The 24204-nt window shown below is 28.6% G+C and overlaps 3 protein-coding genes across 8 annotated transcripts; 2 read left to right on the top strand and 1 right to left on the bottom strand.

Annotated features, from left to right (window-relative positions):
- Nucleotides 1-4670: 4670 nt before the first annotated feature.
- LOC113554647 (breast cancer metastasis-suppressor 1-like protein) lies at nt 4671-13908 on the top strand. Of its 3 annotated transcripts, none has more exons than XR_003405287.1 (7): nt 4671-5120; nt 5462-5661; nt 5733-5823; nt 7830-8037; nt 8206-8543; nt 11472-11690; nt 13762-13908. XR_003405287.1 is itself a non-coding variant. In XM_026958585.1 (6 exons), exons 1-6 carry the CDS (start codon nt 5104-5106, stop codon nt 11527-11529), a joined length of 915 nt encoding a protein of 304 aa, XP_026814386.1. In that variant the 5' UTR covers nt 4682-5103; the 3' UTR covers nt 11530-11544. The 3 variants fall into 3 exon arrangements, 1 of the variants encoding a protein (XP_026814386.1); XR_003405288.1 differs by having other exon boundaries at nt 5077-5120; nt 5459-5661; XM_026958585.1 differs by lacking the exon at nt 13762-13908 and having other exon boundaries at nt 4682-5120; nt 5459-5661; nt 11472-11544.
- LOC113554648 (rab-like protein 3) lies at nt 9048-12172 on the bottom strand. 3 transcript variants are annotated; one of them, XM_026958588.1, is made up of 6 exons: nt 11935-12172; nt 11545-11645; nt 11006-11215; nt 10799-10944; nt 9375-9479; nt 9048-9306 (listed from the first exon to the last, which is right to left on the bottom strand). In XM_026958588.1, the coding sequence occupies exons 2-6, from the start codon at nt 11600-11602 to the stop codon at nt 9049-9051; spliced, it is 777 nt and encodes a 258-aa protein (XP_026814389.1). In that variant the 5' UTR covers nt 11603-11645; nt 11935-12172; the 3' UTR covers nt 9048. The 3 variants fall into 3 exon arrangements, with proteins under 3 accessions (XP_026814389.1, XP_026814387.1, XP_026814388.1); XM_026958586.1 differs by having other exon boundaries at nt 11931-12044; XM_026958587.1 differs by lacking the exon at nt 11935-12172 and adding an exon at nt 11706-11917.
- A 62-nt stretch (nt 13909-13970) lies between the features above and the next one.
- On the top strand, nt 13971-22559 carry LOC113554646 (nucleolar protein dao-5). Of its 2 annotated transcripts, none has more exons than XM_026958584.1 (11): nt 13971-14203; nt 14721-14776; nt 14857-14897; nt 19483-19677; nt 19802-20125; nt 20331-20507; nt 20568-20666; nt 20726-20820; nt 21036-21074; nt 21248-21418; nt 22292-22559. In XM_026958584.1, exons 1-11 carry the CDS (start codon nt 14111-14113, stop codon nt 22445-22447), a joined length of 1446 nt encoding a protein of 481 aa, XP_026814385.1. In that variant the 5' UTR covers nt 13971-14110; the 3' UTR covers nt 22448-22559. The 2 variants fall into 2 exon arrangements, with proteins under 2 accessions (XP_026814385.1, XP_026814384.1); XM_026958583.1 differs by lacking the exon at nt 21248-21418 and adding an exon at nt 21611-22168 and having other exon boundaries at nt 22292-22373.
- The last annotated feature ends 1645 nt before the right edge of the window (nt 22560-24204 follow it).

Below are 24204 nucleotides of genomic sequence, written 5' to 3'. Positions count from 1 at the left end.
TGCTCGGATAAAAAAAAAAGTCGTGCTGAGCGTACCTTGAGGACTTAAATATTTTTATATTTTGTAACATATAATATTAATTTTTCTTCATGTCTAAAAAAAAATAGGTCTTACGGTTTAAAAATGTGTTGTGCCCCTCGGTCATCAAATTCTGAACACATTTATGGGCTATGATACAGAGGTATTCATAAGGTATCGTTCGATGTTTTGCACCTGGCTTCAGTGGTGCAATCAAGAGGGTGTTTTGGGTGTCTGAACACCCCCCTTGAACTGTAACTTTATTGTCCATACTCCATAATATAGTATTTACTAAAAAATTTTGAAATTTATTGGGGAACTACTGTAGTAGTCTATCTGTAACGCTACTGGCGGACACCCCCTTGAAAAAAACCTGGTTGCGCTATTGCCTGGCTTCCTGGATCACTTCATCCTATAATCCATGTGAATAGATATTTTGGAGATTTCAAAAAGTATTATATTAACCTAAAAATAAGAGCACTGAGCAGTTAATTACAACAGATACATATGTATGGAATACAGTAGCGAACCCAGGTTAGGCGAACTATATAATACAAAGTCGTTCTCTGCGCTAGCGATTTAATTTATATTTTAATTCTAACATTTAATATAACTATGAGAGATAAGACACAAGTCACAACTCACGGGTCACGGATATATAAAACTTTATATATCTGTGTCACAACTATATAAGTTTTAAGAAAAATATATAACTTACTTATTAACTTGCGTATTATTAATTTTTGTTCTAAATTGATATTTAATTAACAAATTTACCTGGAATCTTCATGTCTGGAAAATTTAAGTAATTTTGAGTTTTTCAGATTTTGAAAAAAATTTATGTGTACATATTATTATATTATTAATTGTAATAATTATTGTATACATATATAGTTGTAGAAGAGCTAATAAAAAAACATACAATTTTACACCAAAGAGAATGAGAATATGATAAGGAAAAAAAGCATCATTTCAACTATGTATTATGTAATTATATAATGCAAAAATTCATCGTCATAGCAACAACGCTAGATTAATATTAACGTTCAAATAACTGACGCCAACGGGTATAAATACGAATACGTTTACGGAATACTTTCAGTCTACTCTCAACCTTCATACTAGCAAGAACTAAGAAAAGAAAAAGAAGAAACAAGACCCAGACGATCGGCGGCGAACCCAGTAAGAGAAGGGAAAAGCGACTGGACGAAACTCGCGATTAGCAAATACCGATCACTGGACAAACACCATCGACTATGCCGAATCGTAGCAATACGCTCAGATCGGAAGATACTGTGGTAGACGGGTAGTGTCAACTCAGCGGCGCACAGCTCCGACGGGTTCTATCCAGCTGCGACCACTGGCATACATGGTCTATACAGACCTATGTCCTCACGGACGTCGGCCGGTCAAATCTTTTTGTGCGCCCCGCCAAGTCGGTGACCACGACGCATTCCGTCGCTGCCCTTTGGTTCTAGCACTTTCGAATAGCTCAAGACACACCGCTTGTGCCAATACGTTATGGCATCGACGGGGAATATACGCGAAGCTCCTCCCTCCAATCTTCGCCCGTCCAGACGCGCGACGACGATCCGAGTAAACCAGCCACTGCCGGTTTGGTAATGTCCGTCTACAGCACGTTGTGGCTGGGGGTGGAGTAATGTGGTGTCGTCTCGGCTTCTATCCGGCCATCACCGGCAGACGATTATCGGGATCGTCTCACTTATGACGCCCGACGATTGTTCTCGAAGTGCCGTCGCGTATACCTAGTGAGAGAAGAGAACGGCGACTAGATGAAGCTTGCGGTTATCAGGTACCATCGACTACGCCGAACCTTAGCAGTACGCTCAGACGATCAACAGACCAGAAGATACTAACGATATAACTGTCAACCAAACGTTGCGAACTGCAGGCGAACTAATAAGACGGCAGCCATCGAACTTTAATATTTTAGACGTGTTGTCGGTGGTGTTCTATACTGTACGACCGACGACGATTATATCGATGTGCACCGCTCAGAGCTAATCGATTATCGGGATCGTCATACCTTTGACGCCCGACGAACGTTCTCGAAGTGCCGTCGCGTAGGGATTAAGTATACGCTGCAGACGTTCGGGGCATCACGCCACACGACTGAATGCGCGTTGATCAACGACAACTCTCTTCTCTGCCAGGCGGTTATTCCTGACCCAGTGTTTTCTCATAGGGAAGTGATAAAATTGCCCTTTTCAGGGTCCCAAATTCTACGTTATTTTCCCCCAAGGGCGCTTGTCTTGGGATCTCGGCCGCTCTTCCTTATAGTAGACTCGTTACACGATGACCGTAACCCCTTCAAGCGCGGATCCAATAGGGGGGGCATGCCACCCTTCGTAGACTCTGTCACACAGGTAAATTTTAGGATATCTGTTTTTGGCATCTGATAAAATATGATGCGCATATGGTATTGCACTTCCCCCGTAAATTTATTCTGGATCCAATAATTATTGTAACCTTTAAAATGATCATTCCCCGACTTGTAAAAGAATTGAATTTATAATTTTTTGTATATGTTTTTTATATATACGCAATAAATAGTATCCAGATAAAATGCTTCGATTTTAACTTTTTTCTCTTTAAGTGAGAATGTTTATGGATAGAAATTTAAATTTAGTGTACATTTTCGAGAAGCCAAAAATTAAAATTTTTAGTATTCTTCAAAAAATTGAACAAAAAACGGAAATTTTTATGCATAAACCATTTTTTGACAAAATTTATTTATTATACGCATCTTTTTCGATTTAGGTATATTATTTGTTGATATGCGCAGATCGCACGATTTTGTACTCGATATATTTTATGCTTCAATATGCAGTCTTCACGTCTTTCTTTACCTAAATAGGAAATATATAATAATACATAAAGTGAATCTAGTTGATAATTTAGGGGTCAAAACAAAAAATTTCTAGTATAGTTTTCAAAACCGTCAGGAAATTTCCTAAAAAATTAACGGAAAAACTGGCATTCTTACGCATAACAAGTTTTCAACGAAATCGATTTTTTTATTTCGCTGTAATCCAAAAACGAATCATAGTAAATACTTGAAATTTTCACCAAATGTTTATATTAGCGTTATCTTTTTGACTTCCCAAAAAATCTATAAAATTTAATACAAAGTTTATTATAAGCTGTACTTATTGACTTATCGTAGTAAAAAAAAAAATAAAAAATCGTTAGTCGCAATTTTTGTTTATAAGTGTTCAAACACTTTTTGTTTTGCTCAAATGTTTACAAAACATGTCGCGAACATTTCTTATAAATTTCGAAGTTGAAAATTCAAAAAATTGACTTATACCTAAGATTAAAAAAACCAATACAACGTTCTCTAATAGTTTTCCTTCAAGTTCAAATAACTGTAAAAAAAAGAAAACTCCATTCTCAATAAAAAAAAAAAAGTGTTATGAGCCTATGAAATTTAAATACGAAATCGCGTAAAATAACGATATAAAAAAAACGATTTATAAGATAATTGTTGTTATTCAAAAAGTATAAGTCGTAAATACTTGAAACTTTCACCAGTAGTTGAAACTTGAAATTGATATTTTCTTTTCAAAATATTTCACTAATTTTTATGCTAGTTATAGGCATTTGAAATATTCGATTTTTTTACCTTATTGCCATATTTAACCCGTCCTAAATCCTACTCGAAAAAATATTACTGGTATCAAAAAAAATATAACTTATAACTTATTAGTTACTATAGTAGAATATTTGTTGAAATACTATAAAAATATTTCAATTTTAATTAAATCAATAGTTTTTTTTTACTTAGGTGTCGTATTTCAGTATTTGGCATAATTCTAGTTTAGCAACCAATCGATTTTTTTTTTTTAATGAGTTGTTTTTAACGCTTAATACATTGGTATACAAATTGCAAGTATTCATACTTATTTATTATTTACCATAATTATGATATTTTCGTGATTTGATATATTATTAATAAGAAAATAACAGCTTAACATAATGGTAGTGGGAAAAATTAAACATTACAGGTGCAATACTGAGTAGATAATCCTCAGAGTAGACCTCGCAAATGTCTGGTATTACAGGACCTGTAAATTAAAAGCATTTATATTAGAATAATTAGATGCATAAACCTAAATAATTAATGATTACACCTTCAGATAAAAAATTTTCATCTTATACAAATTTTACTAATGTTCTATTACAATTTACATTGCATATAGCTTATTTCCATTCAGAATATAAATGCTTTTGTCGCGACAAAAAACGAAATTTTTTATTTCCATTTTGTACTTTCACATCCTTTAATAGAATACTTTTTAACTTTAATTTGAAGTGGCTTTTTTTAAATATGGCATCAATCAAGACAAAATATAAAATAAACATTATATCTTAATTTGTGCATGGCACCAATGATCATATTGTTATCTATTCAATAGTTTAAAATTAAACCACCATGTACGCTGGTGACAGATGGTGATATCACAATATTAAAATCATGGCACTCAAACAGCTGCTCGGATTTTGTTTACCAAGTAAAACCTCTGAGAAACATGGAAACGAACCCGCGTACCGAAGTGAGTTTCGGAAACGCTTACTGAACGCGGTATTCAAGGCTACAACTACCAGATTCAATCGAATGGCACAGTGTCGTTGGCCCATACTATACCTATATTTCATATTACACAAAACTCACGATCACTGTTATCCGTTATCAGAAATATTTTATTTCAGATATTTCAGTTGTAACACTGCTTAGTTTAGTAGGTAGTTAGTAAACAAAATTATTGCTCTCATTAGATTTTTCGTTTGGACTGCTCACTTCGCTTACGTTTTACTTTTCGTAATATCGTTATTACTTTTTTGAAATAATAGTGAGTTTTAATTGGTATTTTTTTTTTAAATGTTTAATTTACTTAAATAAACTTTAAGTGCTGTGAATTTAATTGACTAAATTAACAAACGTAACTTTCTACTTTTCATATGTACAATTTTAATGAAATAAAGTTTAAAAATGCGCGTTGATTGGACATTCTAGACCAATGTATTACGCATCAATTAAGTAATAATTCTGGATTTCTAACGATGTCTACAGCTACAAGGTACAATTGTATTATTATTAGTATATTTACTTGAAATACTAACATTAATTAGCTATTAATTATTATATTTGGTTTACCGCTGTAAAATTTTTTTTAGTGCTTGGATATTTGAATAATACAAATTTAATTGTTTGTATTTCTTCTAACAATTTTAATAGTTTTTAGTATTTTCAACAATAAATTAAATTAAAATACTTTACCATTAATTATAAATATATACTAGTTTCTCTAATTTGATATAATTTTATCAAAATATATTTAACTTTTATGTAAAATAAACAAATTTGAGTATCAAACTATTAATTATTAATAAATACATATTGTTATCTTTATTTCAGCAGTGATAATTCAGACATCATTAGTAAAATTCAAAAAATAGCTGAAGAAAGTGGAAACAACGTTTTAGTGCGTAAAATTGTGTGTACTGAAAAAATTATAGACATTCCTTACAATAAGAAAAAATATTCTGAAATATCCATATCATCGTTAAGTAGTTCTTCAGAGTCAAATATTTCAGATTCTGATACTGACAATAGTTCAGGTAATTGTGTTTAAAAACAAACCATTTGAATTTGAATTTAATAAAACAATTTTTTTTCCAATTTACCATAGATTTGAACAGCGACGTGAACGAAAAATTACAGGACAAGTGTGACGAACAAGTACAAAATATTGAAACACATTTTTATTTCTTAAAAGAAATGTTAGTAACTTATGCATATATTTCTCTTGGTAACCAGAAAAAAAGACACTAATAATGAAGTATGGAAAAAAAGACAAAACCAATTAAATATAACTTAATTATAATTAGATACTGATAATAATTGAAAATGTTGTTATTTCAGTTTTTAGTTTATACTCCATAACATAATATACTAAGTATTAAAAAATATTTAATTTAAATATGATTAAAAATATTGACAAATATAGGATTAAACAGATTTAGTATGATAAAAGATAACTTCTCAAATCCTTTTTCAGGCTATACTCTTAATTCTGAATGCAGAACCATCTCAAAATCCCACAAACTCATTGCTCAATAATTTTAAAATCTTACTTAAATACAGAATATTTTATCAATAGTGGTGAAACAGTGATAAATAAATCAAAAAAACTATCATGAATTCTTGCTCAACTAAACTCGCACAAAATCTAAAAAAAATTACTCAATACCCAAATACACATTGTATAAAAAATATATTTAAAGGTTAGGTAGATCATAAGAATCTTGCAAATAATCATATATCTCTTTAACAAAAGAACTTTTAATAATTTGTGCACATTACTTAACAAAACAACTTGTGTAACACATCATTTTATCCTTTTCTAAAAAAGATAGTTTTCTTTGGAAAACTACTCGTACTACCATAATACATGAATCAGCCGCTTCTCCTTTACAAAAATAAAGTGGTAGCTAAGCTCAATAACATAAATTAAGTTAAAACTTTACAGTATTCCACTAAAAAAAATTCCTTGTATAAGTTGTCAACAATCCTATTTCTTACTTAAAATAAACTTCTTAAATAAGTCCATATCCTTTAGACACATTTATCCCTTTTTTTCACCAAACTGAAACATTAATATTAAACATGTATACCCTTTATGATAATAATCTTATTCCTAATAATTAAAACAGATTTTAAGTAAACTATTCTATAACAATTCACTAAATTCATACTTGCAGTCTCTTGTTTACTGTGAAAAACAAAATATACTGTATCAGTATATCTAGTTAATTTGCAACCCTTGGGGAAGGTCTAATACTCTAAAATCTTATTATACCAACTAATTACAATTATTCCTCTAAACCTTTCCAACTTTACTTTTAAGAATACCAATGAAACCAGTTTCCAAAATAAATTACACATGATTCCATAAATATTTTCCTAACCACTCAAACTCTTATTGCCAATTTATCTCTATGTACACTTCCTAGTAAATTCAACAAGACACACATGTTAATAACATTGTGAATTCTTAAACATTAATTTTCATATAAATATTGTAATAAATGTACAGATAAATACGGCTTAATGTAATAAATAATGTACAAATATTTAAATTTTCTAATAAAAATTTAAAAAATTTATATTCCTGTAATAACATTTAAGATGTTTTGTTAAATGTACATTTTTATATAAATTAATTATTTTTTATAATTTTGGAATTTGTATTTAGTTTTTCTTTTGTTATAGTTGAATTACATTTAGTGATGCACATATGGGGAGGTGGGAGTTAAGGAGAACGATCACCTGTCTAGAAATGGCTTTCTAATAAATAAATGTATTTCCAAAAAATGACCCTCTACTATAAAGTGAATTGTACATAATTTTAGGAAAACTATTATTTAATCACCTCAAAAAAAAAAATAAAAATCCTTTATGCATTATCTATTGTATTTAGATTGTATTTTAGTCACTTAATTAAACTAAAATCATTACTCATAATATGTGTTAGGTTAAATTAATAATTTATATACACATATGTAAATTTATCAAAATTAGTACAATTTTCAAATAAAATTGGCATTTTTTAAAAAAAAAATAAGCACCAACATTAGAAGTAAATTATTTCTAATCTTTCAATCATACAATTGAACTTTTTTAACCACTATAATTTAAAATCAGTTTTTGTCTATTTTCTTTTAACTTTTTTTATACATTTGATAAATTATATGTTCTAATTCTCTATACTTTATTTATTATGTAGGTTGTATAGTGAAAGAATAAGAGAAGTTGAAGAGAAGTTAGTTGAAGTGAGATTAGGTACAGCTAAAGAATACCGTATACCTTTACAAGAATTACAAGATCAAATGAAATCTCGACTTGAAGTAGCATCTGTACTAAGACAATTTAAATTAACAAATTTAAAACATAAATATGAAGCAGAAGAACAAGCAATAAGACAAAATTTTGAGGTAATATATAATATTATTTTTATTTTTTTATGAAAATTTGATGAAATTACAAGTTTTTATTATTCCCTTTTTATAAAATCCAAAATTATCTAATCATGCGTAGAAAAAAAATAATTTATATTTAATTACATATATCTATTAGATTTGAGCTACTTATTATTATTTCAGAATAATAAAGAAATTTTATATGATACTATAAAAGCTGATTTAGAAGAAAAAATTCAGCGATTAGAAGAAGCACGTAATGAAGTAGATATAGATGCCTCTCTTTGGTTAGGTCGTAGTTTAACTCGTAGTGGACGAGGACGTGGAAGACGTCCATATGGGCATGTACAACCCAAGCGGAAACCTGTTATTGTATCTGGACCATGTATAGTGTACAACCTTAGAGAACATGAAATACTTGAAGATTGGACCACAATCAAAAAATTGTTATCATCATCAAAACGAAAAGAAAATGCAGTGCAACGATATAAACCATATGAATACTGCAATAAAGTATTTCAGTAAGTTTCTTTGTTTGTATTTTAAGTTGGGACTTCATCAAAATTTAACTATTATTCAAATATATTGAGTAAACCCTTTATATGTTGATCCCTTATATTACACTTGAAACCTTAAATTAAAATCATTCAATATGTTATTGGTATCTCTATTTATGGCAAATTTTTAATTGTAAAAAACATTTTTATTTTTCTGGACCTTACAAAATACATTTTTGAATGATTTAAAAAGGGGTTTCTATATAAATTAATAAAAAAATCATTATATTACCATTTTAACTCACATATAAATTTAATTATTTAATAATTTGTTAGTGTTTTATAATAAATTAATTGTTTTCAATTTTAATTGAATTGAGTGATCTATGTACTAGAAATTAATTTTACCAAATTTGACCATTTAAATTTAACATATATTATGTAATAGAATATTAAATTTTTTTCTTGTAATTCAAATTATAAATAAGTGTTGCATATAATTGTATTAAATGTATATTATATAAAAGATTCAGTCTTTATGTATTGTTTTATTATTGAAAAATGTATTTTTACTAATTGTAGGCGAACCATCATAAATTATTTGTCTAGTAACTGGGTACTGTGGAGTTTTGGATGATTGGTATTGATGCTGTCTTGAGTAGAGGCCTTGACTAAATGGACTAGAGTTACTGATTGGATATTTTGTTTGTATCACTCTATCTAGAAAATTATTAAACTTTGATGTTGCAACTGTACTTGGTTCCAATGATTTTGAATCATGACAATTCTAAGCAACATACAGTAATACATATTAAATATTTGATAAGAGAATATATACAACAATGCAATATTTACAATTAATATTTCATCAGCACCGCATTCTGCAGCGACAGTAGAAGGCGACTTCTTACCACGTTCTGGAGCCATATCCAATTTGGTACCACAGACTAAAATAGGTACCTAATACACATAATTTTAATTATTAAGAATATTAAGATATATTTTAATTAATGGTACCCATCCAATATGCTATTTACCGTAATCTTATGATAGTTTAATAAAGTCCAAAATTGTATTATATTTATGCCTCTTTATAATTTATCAGAGGCTTCATACAAAAAAAAAAAAATTAGTGTGTGTTTGTGAGCCGTGATGATTAAAATATATGGTTTTACTGTAATTTTTTTATTTATTAATTATTATTATGAGTCCGTCAACTATGAGTTATTTATATTGACACATAATTCAAAATTAAGAGATGTGCACAAATTTATTAAAAATACGTGGTTTATTACTAACTGACCAGACATATACTAAAATTAAAAATCAAACAATTTGTGGTGGTGAGTTGAAAGAAGTTCTAAAAAATAGTCGAAAATGTGATTAAGAAGGTAATATTTTGAAAACAATGTATAATCGTTGTACAAAAAAAGTGTGCCAAACATTTCACTCCATACACAAAAACAATATAAAATATATATATAATATAATATTTATGGTAGATAGGCAGATAGCATACTAAACCATCAAACATGTGGTAGATAGCATATTGGAAGAGTACCTAATTAATATATTTTTATAAAATATTAATATTCATATCAATTTAAATAAAGCATACTTGAATTTAGAAGGTTAGGTATATAAGTGCATTATTATTTATTTTTTCTCTCACCCAGGTGCGATATAAATAAAACCATTATAAATCATTGTTTCTATGATTTAAGATTAATCTTAAAAGAAAATCACCTGTTATAACTATTATTATAGATGGTTTAAAATATCAGTAATATATTATTCAACTTAAAAAAAAAAAAAAAAAATTGCTGTACATTTAAATGAATATCAAGTTGTTTTGAGACAATATTTAAAAAAAATATTTATAAATTATATTATTCTATAATTTTTGTAAGACTAAAATATAAAAAATAAATGATTTTATATGAATTAATTTTGTCTAAATCTAAGAATGTGGGCCAGAGAGAGGTTCATACAATGCATTGACATCCTTTTAAAGTATTCACTTTTTTTTAAAAGCTTCCAATATCTAAATTATTACAGCTCAACAATTAATTACTTTTACTGACTTATTATTTATGTATTCAAAATAATTTTAATCTAATTTAATAATCTTTTTACATTGACTGTAAACATTCAGTTTGCAATTATGTCTTGTACAGTCATACCTAAAATTAATTAATTAATTTCTATAACTTAATATTAATATTTGATATTATGAACTGAAAACCAACTTTTTGTTATTAATTAAGTATATATATTACTCTGTTTGAGCCAACTAGTTGTTCCATGTCAAATCCATCTGTACATTTATATTTTGAGTTATTATCTTTATTCAAAATTTCTGCCAACCATTTATGTAAATTTTCACTAGATTTAAGGTTAGTTAAATCATACACTAAAATAATACCTGTTAAAAAAAAAAAACATAAATAATGTTTGAAAACTCTCATAGTATATTAGTATCTTACCATGAATACCATTATAAAATATATATCTTGTATTTTTATGATTTGAACTTCCTCCAATATCCCACATTTCTATAAAACAATTGCGTTGTCTAGGTGTTCCTTCCATATATTTATACAATTTTATTTCAACTGTTACTCCAACAGTCCATTTAGGATTTTTTACAACTTTATTTTTACACATAAGATTCACTAAACAAGTTTTGCCAACACCTAAATAATTTTTTTATTTATAAGACATATATATAATACATATTAACATAGTATAAAAAATGATTAACTGTTTAATATATCAAAAGTTAAGTAAAATTTAGTTTTCATTAATCACATACTTATAAATAAATAAGTATGTATATATTATTTTTTAAGTGAACTAACATCTACTACTTGATTTCAAGTTTCTTCATTTATGTTACAACACAGTAAAAAATATTAATAATAATTAATTTCAAAATGTATTTTTCAACAGACTGATTACAACATACGGAAACATCAACATTGGTTATACTATTAATTTATTTTTATAGTCATTAAACATTTACCCGAATCTCCAACAACCAACACTTTAACGCTGTCGGTTGAAGCCATTGAAATCTCCATTTTTAAAAGAAAATTTAAACGGCGACTCAATGTTGTTTAGCAACTGAAATATTGGAAATAGAATATTTTAAACTCCACAACAATAGTGGTAGGTATAATTTACACTGAGTTATTAATAAATAAGGCAAAATTAATACACCATTGTGACATTGTCTGTTTCTCCAACATAAATTTAGTATTTAAATGTTTAGTTTAGTGTTTATTATATTAATTTTATATTTAACTATATACCACAAATTAAGATATTATATCTTAATTCGTGCTATATATGTGTCTCGAAATGTGATAAAGATTTTAAAAAAAGCAACTTGATATCATTTATTTTTACCTACTCTACAATCACGATTAAAGATATATCTTTAATCGTGTCTACAATAGATCTTTTGAAATATTATTATTTTATAGAATATAGAAGTATAGAGTATAAACAATAGACTAATAACACGTAATACGGATGTGGTGTTTTGTTTTAGTCATTTTTTTTTAAATTGAATTATTATCAAAAATGTACATTTATTCGAACCACCAATTGTTCCATAACCTATTTACATATACCACTGTAGCTAAGATATTTTTGTTCCAATAAAACTCATTATTCCAAACTGCATTTGTACCAATGAACATGACAAAATAAATTATTTTGTCATATCAATTGTCTATGAACTTATTTTCAAAAGCTGTTTTTACTATTTATCGAAATTATTAGTCCAGGTAATCTCGGGAGCAGTGGCGGTTCGTGGGGTTCATTGAAGGTGGGGCATAAATATTTCTTTCTTTTTCCATTATGACAACTTTGAACTTACCATCAATTCCTAGTGATTTTTTAAATAAAATAAAATAAATTTGTTGGTACCTTTGATACTAAAACCTATACGTTTATAAAGTATCTTGCACAACAAATCATGAAAATTATAATTCTTTTAAAGTTAATTATAGACATTTGATATTCTTGTATTTATTTAGTAAATAAATATGGATAAATAAGTTTTCACACGGTCGAAAAGCTTGAAAATATATAAACATTTTGATATAATACATGACTTGTATATCATATTATATATACATTATAGTCATTATACATATATTATGATGCAGTGAAACGAATATGATATCCGACAAAATGTAAAGATATGACATAAAAGAAAACAATAATTACACCTTACACGACTGTTTGAAAAGAAAAATATGCATAATGACTGATTTGCATAGTTATGAATAAATCATTTAATTATAAATTTCTAAATTTAACATCATTTATTTAAAATAATATATTTTTATTAGAGGTTATGATTACCAACGAAGATACAAATTTGATTCATGAAATTTGTAAGATTTCAAACTCGCTAACTTATATATTTATTACAATGGCTTCAAAACTCAAGAAACAAGTTTCAAAACAACCCACTCACCCACGTACCAACTAAAGTTATTAGCACCAATGTAATATTTTTAGGTTCTTCTTTTTTTCTATTGGTACATTGTAAATTTTTCAAAACATTTGGTTCTTTTTGGGACTATATTTGATAAAAACTTGGTATTTTTTTCTATGAATGTTGTTAAAAAATTTTTTTTTGTTAAATTCTGAAATTATACGTCAATTTTATTAGGTAATTATTTATGAATATTTGAAATTAGAATTTACAATACAAATCATCATATATTTTTCGTATACATATCATTTAAATCCTTGAGTTTGTATAAATAATTATAAGTGTTTAAAATTCAAATGTAAACAAAATCTATTAAAATTACCAAAATGAATTATTTCATCGTGATTTGTTCAAAAAAAATATTTCTTTCAATTATTCATTTGATCAACAAAATTTTTGCTTTAATGGTCATTTGTACTACAACTGATTTGGAACAAATGTTTTCTAGAACTATAGTTATTACTTATTAGTTAATATTATCACAGAATAGATGAAATTATATCTTCTGATATTATTCTGACTAGATAATTCAATGATCGATTGTCGATTCATAAACATATCATAGAACAACTATTTTTTTTTTTTTATTAAATAATAAATGTCAGCGGTACCAAACTGGACAGAATCGGTAAGCATTTAGTAAAGGATGGAAATTAATGTCATTGTCATTCTGAATTTAAAAACTTAGATAAAAAAATATGTGTAAAATATGCAATATTTTTTTTATAGATTATATTCGTATCATGAGTAGAGCATAATGGGCATATTTTGTTTATTACATGGATATGTCCGGTCTATCGAGATATAAACGCTCGCTACAATTTTCCTTTTATTTAGCCATTGGCTACACTGTAAACGTTCCCACCCACTACGAATCGTCTCCCTCGTGGATGTTAGGCCGCCTCTCATGAAATAAACAAATCCAAATTCTTTTACACACCACCACTACGGAGTGCAACAACACATTGAACCACGAGTTTTATTTGCGCACCGGCCATTCAGTACTGTTGTTCCGACTCGCGTTGACCGCTGATAATTTTTTTTTAAAATTCGATTTAATATTACACACGATATCAAAATGAGTACTGAAACCGTAAATGCGTTGGTGTTCGACTACTTGAACTCGTTGGATCAGAACCTTGCTAACATGTTCCAGACCAAGACTAAAGCCGTGAGTATATTACGATATTATGGAAACCACGTGCGTGCTGGTGCTTGTGCTTACAACTATCTTTGTACGTCGATAATCATTTGTGTACTGATATTTTTATTTATCTTGAATGTACACCCAACAGCCGAGTTGACGTACTGGTTTACTTTTTTTTTGTATCTGGCTATATAGAATAAAAATGAGGTGTTTTTATTGAAGAATTTTTTCAAATTTTAACTTTTTTACACGTGGTTCATCGATAACATTTTCAAGCGTTTGATTTCATTCCAGTATTTAAGATCCTTCATATATATTTCGTAAATATGATTTATATTATGAATTAATTTTGACCTTGAACTTCACTGAATTCGTGGTTTTTAGATGTATTTTATCTAATTGGTCTGGTCTTGACTAGTTGTTACTACGGCTATTTACTAAAACCTTATTTTTAATTATGTATTTTTTTCCTTTATCGTAGTGTTTTCTTTGATTTTTAATTCCTTATACTACAATTGTGTTTTTTTTTTTTTAATTTTAGTCAAAATTGCAGAGAGGACAAACTAAATTAACTCAGTTAATTGATGACCATTTAAAGTATGTATAGTAAATATAATGCAAATTTGTTGACAATAATTTATTAATTATGTTATTTGTAATTTTTAACATATTTTCAGGACTTCTAAAAAAACAATTAAGTTGCAGAAAAAAGGACCTTGTAAGTTATAAACTTTTGTTATATGCATTAATAATAATTCAAAATAACTGTATATAAAGTAAAATTGGCTTATAAATATAACAAAAACAAACAGGAACAATGTTTTTCGTAGGAGGTCTCTATTCCATATGCAAATGAACATGTTGTTATGTGTTTTAATGAAAACTATCCTAAAAAGAATGTAATTAAAATACAGATGTATCAAAAGCAAAGCCATTGACGTTCAGATTTGTCGTCTAGGGTAAAATTTTAAATATTCGTCCCCTATTTTATTTATCATTAAGCATTTCAATTTTTTTGGTGCCCCCTTTATGCCCCCCACAGCATAGTTTTAATCATAAGTTCATACACCATGATAAGTGGCTGATAAAAGAATTGGGTCTCTACCCATTATTGTTTATAAAAACGAATACTTTATCCTATAGTTACATTTTTATACCTGAAACATTTTTATATAGAAAAAACTAATGTGTATTTAGATAAGAGATGTTCCGAGTACCCAGCAATTACTCTATATCATATTTAAAACTGGACCCTTAGGATAGGTACCCGTCGTAATATCTACATTTTTTACCCGGCTCTTATTCGTTAGAGGGATTTGCTCACACGACAGTACAACTATTTTAAATATTTTTTATTGTATAGTAATAATATTAATTACTGACAAGGTTCCTAATGTTTTAATACCTATTATAATTTTATTTTTTATGTTAATACTCAATAGTGTTTCTGTGATTGTCTAAGTAGTATATTATAATTGCTTAACTTATAATTAATATTATTTTTCAACCAATAATCTCAGTTACACATTTTGTACTTACATTTTTTACTTGGTACTAGGTTAGTATTAAAAATTTTACTCAGCCAATATTTGGTACCCGGTTTATTACAAATTATCTACCCGGAACATCTCTATTTTAAATATCTGATTTATAGATTTTATGTATTTTATGAGTAATTTACATAAAACTATTGATCAATACTACAAAACTAAATCAATTATTTTAATTAGATTCATATATAATACAAATTACTAATGTTTTAGTTTGATTTTCTTTAATTGTTAATTACAAAATAATCGCAAAGATTTTGTCCTGTTTCCTATACAAGGGGCTCTCTGTACTGGGTTTACTAGTCATTAATGAATGACATAAGAGACAACAATGCAATACATATTAGTAGACACCATATTAGTGACATGCACATATCAAAATAAGACACCAATATTAATTACACAGGTATATCAATTTTTAATACATGCTTAATACACAATTATTCATGTATTTTATTATTTAAGGTGACTTACATGTAAATGTGTCTATTAATATACAAACCAAACAGAGATTCCTAATATTCAGCACGTAGTAAAATCATATATTTTTTAATAAACCTTAATTTGTATATATATATAAGTATATAAACAAATGTTATTTAATTTACTTTCATTTTAATTTATTGTTATGATAAAAAAAAAAATTCTATTATTACATTTATATTTGATATAATCATATTAATTTTAAATATTGATATTAATCTTTAATAATCATTATTGGTAGTGCAATTGAATTAATGTCTTTAGATGACGTGTATCCCCCCCCCCATATTGTTGTCTCCAACTTACACACGTGGGACATAGCAAATTTTTGTTTTTGTTCACGAGTTTCTGTGCTGTTAGTTTTGATGTAAGAGTGTATTATATTATTTATATTTAAGGATTATTTTCCAGAGCCCCATTTAGATTTTTATTGATATTATTTTTAAGTAAGTTATTATCTTTCTGAAACTACATTTTAAAATGATCATAACTTTAAAAACTCTAATATCAAAACTAACAGCACAATATTGAAACTGGTGAACAAAAACTTGTTATGTCTTGTGTGTAAAATGGAGACAAATGGAGGTACTACGTCCTCTTAAATTCAAATTCATTTTCAGTAGGTAAATGTACAGGTTATTCTTATTCATCTCAACCAATCAATTGATATATATATTTTTTAAATTTAACAAATATTTATTTTTGAATATTTAATTCTTCTGTTGATTGATATGAAAATTATGGTTGAGTGAGTTAAAAGAATTTGTTGGCTCTTGAAATTTTTATTTAGTTATAAAATGTAAATATTTGAGCTGCTTAATTTATATTTGTTACAATGCTATACTCACTTCAGATTTTTATTCTTAAGGCTTTATTAAATAATGTTAATTGTTTATTTAATATATAATTTATAATAAAATAATCTACTATAGTCGGGAGAATGAAAAGTGGCCGCTGGCTAATATGATAGCAACGATTTTTTTTGCTAAAAACAGGGGTTCTCATAATGAAAATCGAGGAGCGCGATCGGTATATATCGTCAGACCTGTTTGCCGTGAACCAGCTGTACGGGCGGTTTTGGTTTTATAGACCTTATTTTCCCTATTTACCCACGGTTATTGTAGTTTTATTATATGGTTGGGTCTCCTCCCTACACACCACATACCATATAATATTATGTATTATATATATTATTATATAAAAAAAAAAGAATGTGTATTGTATACACAACATTTGCTTCTCTGTTCTGATATTTGTCATTCGGCAACGATTATTCCACGTGTTAAGTGTTGTGTCGTGTTATATTGGCCTTCAGAAACTAAATTACATAATTTTGTTTATTAGTTATTTCTGTTTTCAGTTAAATATTTTTTAAATATATTGGCTAGTAAAAGTGGTAGTGATATCCGGAGTCAAACAAAAAAAATGGTTTTTAATGTTTATAAATTTATAAAAGACCTATCTAAACAAGATATAATTCTTCCGTCGATGTTTGCACAGTCTCTTAAACTCACTGCTGAAGCTTGTGGTTTATCTGAGAGAACTGTGAGACGCATATGCAAGGAAGACAAAGATAGTTTAACATTCGAAGATGTAGTACAAGTACAAGGCCCAACGTTCAAGTCTCCGCGGAAAACATATAGACGTTCAAAACCATTAACCGAGTTGGACGATTTTAATGCTGACATTGTACGAAGAACAGTTCATGAATTTTATGACAGGGGTGAGTACCTTACCCGACAGCTTTCACAATTTTAACAGAAGTGAGGAAAAAGTGCGCTTGAGAAGGATCTGTGTGGTCGATGCGTTCGCTATTAAAAAATTTGAAATTTTCTTTTAAAAAGTGCAACGATGGTCGGAAATTCCTTATGGAAAGAAACGACATAGTTGCACTACGTTGTACTTTTTTAAGAAAAATATGCACACTACGTGAACAAAAAGACACCCGTCCTATCGTGTATTTAGATGAAACATGAATTAACCAAAACCACAGCAGATCACGCATATGGCAAAATGCTGAAGAGACCGCTGGACTAAAAATTCCTACGGGCAAAGGAGGGCGTCTCATTATTTGCCACGCTGGATCTGCGAAGTATGGTTTTGTTAACGATTCAAAATTAATTTTTCGAGCTAATATTAGCAACTTTGAAAGCGACTACCATACTTCTATGAATGCTAATTTATTTAAAAATTGGTTTATTTCAATGTTGAACCACCTCGAAGAGCCGTCAGTCATCGTCATGGACAATGCGTCGTACCACTCAATGCTGATGGACAATTTTCCCAAAAGCAATAGCTGGAAAGCCGTTGTTGAAGAGTGGCTGAAAAATAAAAATGTTGATTTTTCACCACAAGAACGGCTGTCCGAATTATGTGAGCATAAAAAAACTAATTCCAAAGTATAAACAGTACGAGCTGGACGAGATAGCACTTCAAATGGGTCACGAAGTCATAAGGTTACCTCCCTACCATTGTCAGTACAACCCTATTGAGTTGATTTGGGCGGCACAGGTTAAAGCGGAGGTAGCCAAAAATAACACATTCAAATTGGCAGATGTCAAAAAATTGGCGCACGCGGCTTTTGATGCAGTGACACAAAATGACTGGAAAAAGTGTGTTGAACACGCAGAAAAAATTCAGAATGAAGACAACAAAAAGGAAATATTGAGGGATATCACATTGGAGCCAATTATCATCACATTAGAAGAGGACGACAGCGATTGGGGCGATGAAGAAATTGACGACGACATAATTGATGAAGAATGTTAGTTTAAATTGTTTAAATGATGTACATACATTGTAATGAATTTTTATTAAATGACATAATCATTATATTTTTATAAAAATATGTAAATACATTGCATTTAATAATTCAAAATACGCGCCTTTTTTTCACATTAGTTTGGAAACCAATTACAGAAATTTGCCACCGGAAGTGTTCGCATCAGCGGCCACTTTTCATTCTCCCGACTATAGTATTATTCAACCACCTTTATGTAAAACTTTTGATATGAGCTACTTTTAATGAATTTGATTCTTTTAAATCTGCTGTAGAATATAATAAAATATAACAACCAATACTATTAAATTAACCCTAGTTCATCAGTCCTTATTACAATTATAACTCAAATGACAGTAGATTTTAATACCGATATTAATAAAAACTATTTTATTACTAAAGTTCAAATTAAGTTTTGCACTTCTAAGTGAATAAATTATATTAAATCTGACGATCATTACATTGACTTAATTTTTAATTTATTTATCTAGCTGTAGATCAAATAATTAAATTAAGTAACGGTAAAGCAGCTGCAGTTGCCGACGAAGAATCTGAAGAAGACAGTTCTGCTGATGAAGTAGCACCTAAATCAAAAGTTAATGCTACAAAAACAAAGAAGGTAGAAAAAGAAGAAGAAAGTTCTGAAGAAGAAAGTTCAGATGATGATGAACCACCTGTAAAAAAAGGTATCTATATCTTTATTGTAGATAATTAATTTACAGTCCTTAAGTATTAAATGTAAATGCAATAATTCGATGATGTTGATTAACCCTAAATAATAACAGTAGTATATAAATTAATGATTTATAGCATGCATTGCTCCTGTTAAGAAGCCTGTTACAAAAAAAGAATCTAGTTCAGAAGAAGAGAGCTCAGAAGAAGAAACTCCTGCTCCAAAAAAACCTGTTACTAAACCAGTTGTTATGCCTCCTGTAAATAAGAAAGCTACTGCAGAAGAATCATCTGAAGAAGATAGCTCTGAAGAAGAAAGTTCTGAAGAAGAAAAGCCTGCAGTAAAGAAAGCCCCTCAGGTACCTGTAAAAAAGGTAGTACCTGTTAAAAAAGCAGAGCCAGAAGAAAGTTCAGAAGAGGAAAGTTCTGAAGAGGAAACTGTAGTGAAAGTTCCAGCTAAAGGTATCATTTTAAAATATTAAATTTTATTTAGTATGTGTACTCTAATTTTTAAATTTAATCTGTTACCATAAACTTCCAACATTTTATCCAGTTTTTTTTTTAAAAAAATGATTGATTTTAATAATCATAATGTTTTTATTATAAGTTAAATTTTCAACATACCATGCTTCATTAAAATATAAATATGATTATTTATATTTTTCAGTAGTTGCAGCTAAAAATGGAAAGAAAGAATCTAGTTCCGAAGAAGAAAGTTCTGATGAAGAAGATACCCCTCCAGCAAAGAAAACAGCTGTCCACCTAACTGCTAAAAAAACTGAAGAATCCAGTTCTGAAGAAGAAAGTTCTGATGAGGAAACTGTAGTTAAAACTCCAGCTAAAGGTTTGTATAAAAAATATATCATAGTATAAAATTAACTTCATATTTGTGTTATTTTGGTAGCTCCTGTTTCTGCAAAGAAAGTTCAAAAAGAAGAATCTAGCTCTGAAGAGGAAAGTTCAGAAGATGAAACCCCAGCTACTACTAAACCATCAAAAAAAAGTAATTACTCAATTTTATTTCACAATGAATCTAATTAATTGCTCATATATGTACTTCAGCTGTAACTAAACCAGTTGTTGCTAAAGAAGAAAGTGAAGAAGAATCTGACGATGATGACGAGGAGGAAGAAGTCAAAAAGACTCCAAATAGTCAGGTAAAGTTTTGCTTGGTTGTAAGGCATGAAATCAGTTTTTACTAAATTGGACTACTGTGTAAACTATATGTTAGTTTTAAGAAACTTAATATCAAAGTTTATAATTATCTAAAAACATATTTAACAACTTACTTTACTGTATTTATAAACTTTGATATATCTATTTTAATTAAAAGTATTTATAATTGCAATTTAAAATAATTTGTTTTATTTAGATCAAAAATCAGCCATTTGTCAAAGCAACAAATGGAGATGTAAGTAAATCTTAATTTTACCTTTATACAAACTATTTTGGAAGAACTTTTTGTCTGAGGAATAGGGTTGGGCTTGGTACATTCTTATAATACTGTATATATCATACAAATTTAATGCATTAGTAGTTATAATATATTTTATCATAAAATAAGACATCAAATAATTATTTTAGAATAAAATATTAATGGGAAACATGGATCAATATGATATTGGTGGTAACAACTCTTTTGACTCTGATAAAAAGAAAAAACAACAAAATAGGCGATCAGATCCTTATAGACGTGTCCGTGATGATAACGTCAGTGTTGATGGGCGTCTTTTGGATAATTCACTAAAAGCAAAGGTAAGGTTAGCCTTGATTTTTGTGGCTAACCAAACTGGCGCATGAAAATAAATTTATATTAATAATTCTTAGAATGAATAGTGATTATTTTATTTAAATTCTTCCAAAATAGTGACATATATGCTGTTTTTTGTAATTATTATTTTTCATGCTCGGTTTGGATTAGTTCACTAATTAATATTACTCTCATAGGATGAAAATGAAAATGGAACCAGCAACAAATGGGGTGAAGACCGACAGGGAGGTTTCAGAGGTGGTAGAGGCAATAGAGGAACAAGAGGAGGATTTGGATTCCGAGGTGGTCGTGGAGGCCGTGGGGGTTTCAATCGTGATGATGATGATCAAAATGGAGGTGGAAGAAACAGTTTTGGTAGAGGTGGTGGTGGTCGTGGAGGTGGTTTCAAACGTAAATTTGATGACTCTGGTGATGGAGAAGGTGAAGGCGGTGGTTTCAGAAAGAGTTTTGGGAGTGGAGATGAAAATGGTGGAGAACGCCGCAGTTTTGGAGACAAAAGAGGATTTGGCGGTAATAGGTTTGGTGGTGGTGAACGAGGAGGTTTTGGAGGACGTGGTGGTGGTGATAGAGGTCGAGGAGGATTTGGTAGTCGTGGTGGTGGTGGAAGAGGCTTTGGTGGACGTGGTGGTGGAGATCGTGGCAGGGGTGGTTTTGGTAAAGACAGATATTTCAATAAAAGTTTTGACTCTAATAGTTCAACACCACAAAACAAAAAAATTAAATTTGATGATTGAGTAAGTATTTACATTTTTATACTTGAGTGTATAATTTGTATCTTTAAATTTAAATGTAAACTTAGTTATGTAAATTGTGTTAAGTGTTGTTTGCATGATAACCTTTTTTTATTGTATTTTCAGAAAGGTCAATATGAAAATTGGGGTAAGAAAGCTGCTCTAGACTTACAATACACAAAAGGAAAATCATTTAGACATGAAAAAACAAAAAAAAAACGTGGCTCTTATCGTGGTGGACAAATTGATGTAGGTGTAAATTCCATTAAATTTGACGATTAATTACATAATCGTTTACATATTTTTATTATTTCAACAATTATTATTGTTTTTGAAACAATTCCTATCATTATTAAAATTTTATTTTTAACTAAATATAAACAAAAGTTTGTAATTGCATTTTCTTAATTTCACCTTATATTAATAAATAAACTATATTCGCGTGTATTTTAAGTTTTAAAGTAAGGTTTGTATATAAGTAATTTTTAAGTGACTGTAATTAAAAGTTATGTATTCATTTTTGAATTAAGATATAATAATTTTAATTATTATTAATTACCTCATTTAAAAAATTTAATGTATGTTAAAAATTATATTTTTTTTAAAAAATATAAGTGGTACCATAAATTAATTGTTATTGATTTTCTTTCTAAAAATTTATACCATCTTTATACATCTTCTCAAACTATTTGTCATAGGCCTTTAATGTGAAACTATTCAAGGCTCCCTTAATCTAAATCATAAATTATTTGACGGCCACTAGGATTAGGTTGAGTATATACACAGACATATATACATATATATTTCACAGCCCGCTAGTCATAAAGCTTGGCCCCCAGTTTGAGAATCACTGATGTAGAAACCATACTAGATCATAGAGTAATTAGTCTATGTACTAGATACTACTCCCAGGTTTGGTCTCATGTCTTACAACTAACCTGATAAATTATATTAAACTGTTATTTTGTTGTGAATTAGCCTCATTTCTAATTTACTAATTATTTTATTAAGGTAAACATGATGACTGAATTAAATTTAAATCTTTTAACTTTGTTAGTACATATATTCTGTTTCAGTACCCAAAAGTTATAAATTCATGTATCCATTTAATTATCTAAGTAAGCTAAAAGTTAGTGGTCCTTGGAATATATTCCCATTACTTTCTTTTTTTTAGTTTATGTACTATAAATTTAAAATTCCTATATAAATGATCGCCAAGATGGAAGTAACAATATAATGCATTTCATAAATTATAATAGTCTACCAAATTCCTCTTTAGATAATTTAAAAAATAATCAGGTCCTGTATTATTCATAATAAAATGTATGTGCTACATGAAAGTATATTTTGTAAGTAGTTAAGTGTATAAATTTGCATATACTGATTGAGAAAGTAGCTTTATTTCACTTACACTTCTTAACTGTTGCAGTATTAAAATTGTACCTATAAATACCTAAACTAGAAATTATTTCTTCATTAGAGCTTTCTGTTTGTCCTACTAAGATAAGCACCATTGTCGGTGTTTCAATTTTTGTTAAAAGTACATAAATTAAGTTAAAATTTAATAAATATTTAGGTATTCTTTAAGGAACCTTAATAAAAAAAATTACACGTTAGTTAGTAATGCGTGTTCTATGTTTGAATATTTTACCTAATTAGTAATTATCCACCTATTGTATAGCGAGATTCTTATGGGGCGGTGCAAACAAAATCATGGTATATATTGCATTGTGTATTATTATGCATTCTCGAGATAATTTCTATGGGACTTACGTGATTTTGTGTTATATCACACTACTACCTATCCTACTCAGGCCCTGATTTATGAAAGTGCAGATGGAGTACTTGCACTTGGCCCCTAATTTCAGAGGACCCCTAGGCTATGTAAGTAGTAGAAAATTGTTTTTATTTTTATTAATTCCACCAAAATGTAATACCAACTGTCAATGTTCAAAGTTTAGTATATTCTTATTAAATTATCAGTTAAATTTTGGTTATTTTTGTCATTCCACACCCCAGTGCTAACCAGTTACCATCAC

Source organism: Rhopalosiphum maidis, chromosome 2, assembly GCF_003676215.2.
Source record: "Rhopalosiphum maidis isolate BTI-1 chromosome 2, ASM367621v3, whole genome shotgun sequence".
Classification (NCBI taxonomy): Eukaryota; Metazoa; Arthropoda; class Insecta; order Hemiptera; family Aphididae; genus Rhopalosiphum; species Rhopalosiphum maidis.
This window is presented reverse-complemented; position numbering and strand designations above follow the sequence as displayed.

Excerpts from the sequence above, each read along its gene's own strand:
- LOC113554646 (XM_026958583.1), top strand. The coding sequence starts at position 14,111 with ATGAGTACTGAAACCGTAAATGCGTTGGTGTTCGACTACTTGAACTCG. Across the intron at positions 14,898-19,482 it reads GTTGCAGAAAAAAGGACCTT|CTGTAGATCAAATAATTAAA; the intron begins GTAAGTTATAAA and ends TTATTTATCTAG. Across the intron at positions 21,075-21,610 it reads TCAAAGCAACAAATGGAGAT|GATGAAAATGAAAATGGAAC; the intron begins GTAAGTAAATCT and ends TTACTCTCATAG.
- LOC113554648 (XM_026958588.1), bottom strand. The coding sequence starts at position 11,602 with ATGGAGATTTCAATGGCTTCAACCGACAGCGTTAAAGTGTTGGTTGTT. Across the intron at positions 10,945-11,005 it reads ATTTTATAATGGTATTCATG|GTATTATTTTAGTGTATGAT; the intron begins GTAAGATACTAA and ends TTTTTTTAACAG. Across the intron at positions 9,307-9,374 it reads GTGCTGATGAAATATTAATT|AATTGTCATGATTCAAAATC; the intron begins GTAAATATTGCA and ends TATGTTGCTTAG.
- LOC113554647 (XM_026958585.1), top strand. Across the intron at positions 5,824-7,829 it reads TTTTATTTCTTAAAAGAAAT|GTTGTATAGTGAAAGAATAA; the intron begins GTTAGTAACTTA and ends TTTATTATGTAG. Across the intron at positions 8,038-8,205 it reads CAATAAGACAAAATTTTGAG|AATAATAAAGAAATTTTATA; the intron begins GTAATATATAAT and ends TTATTATTTCAG.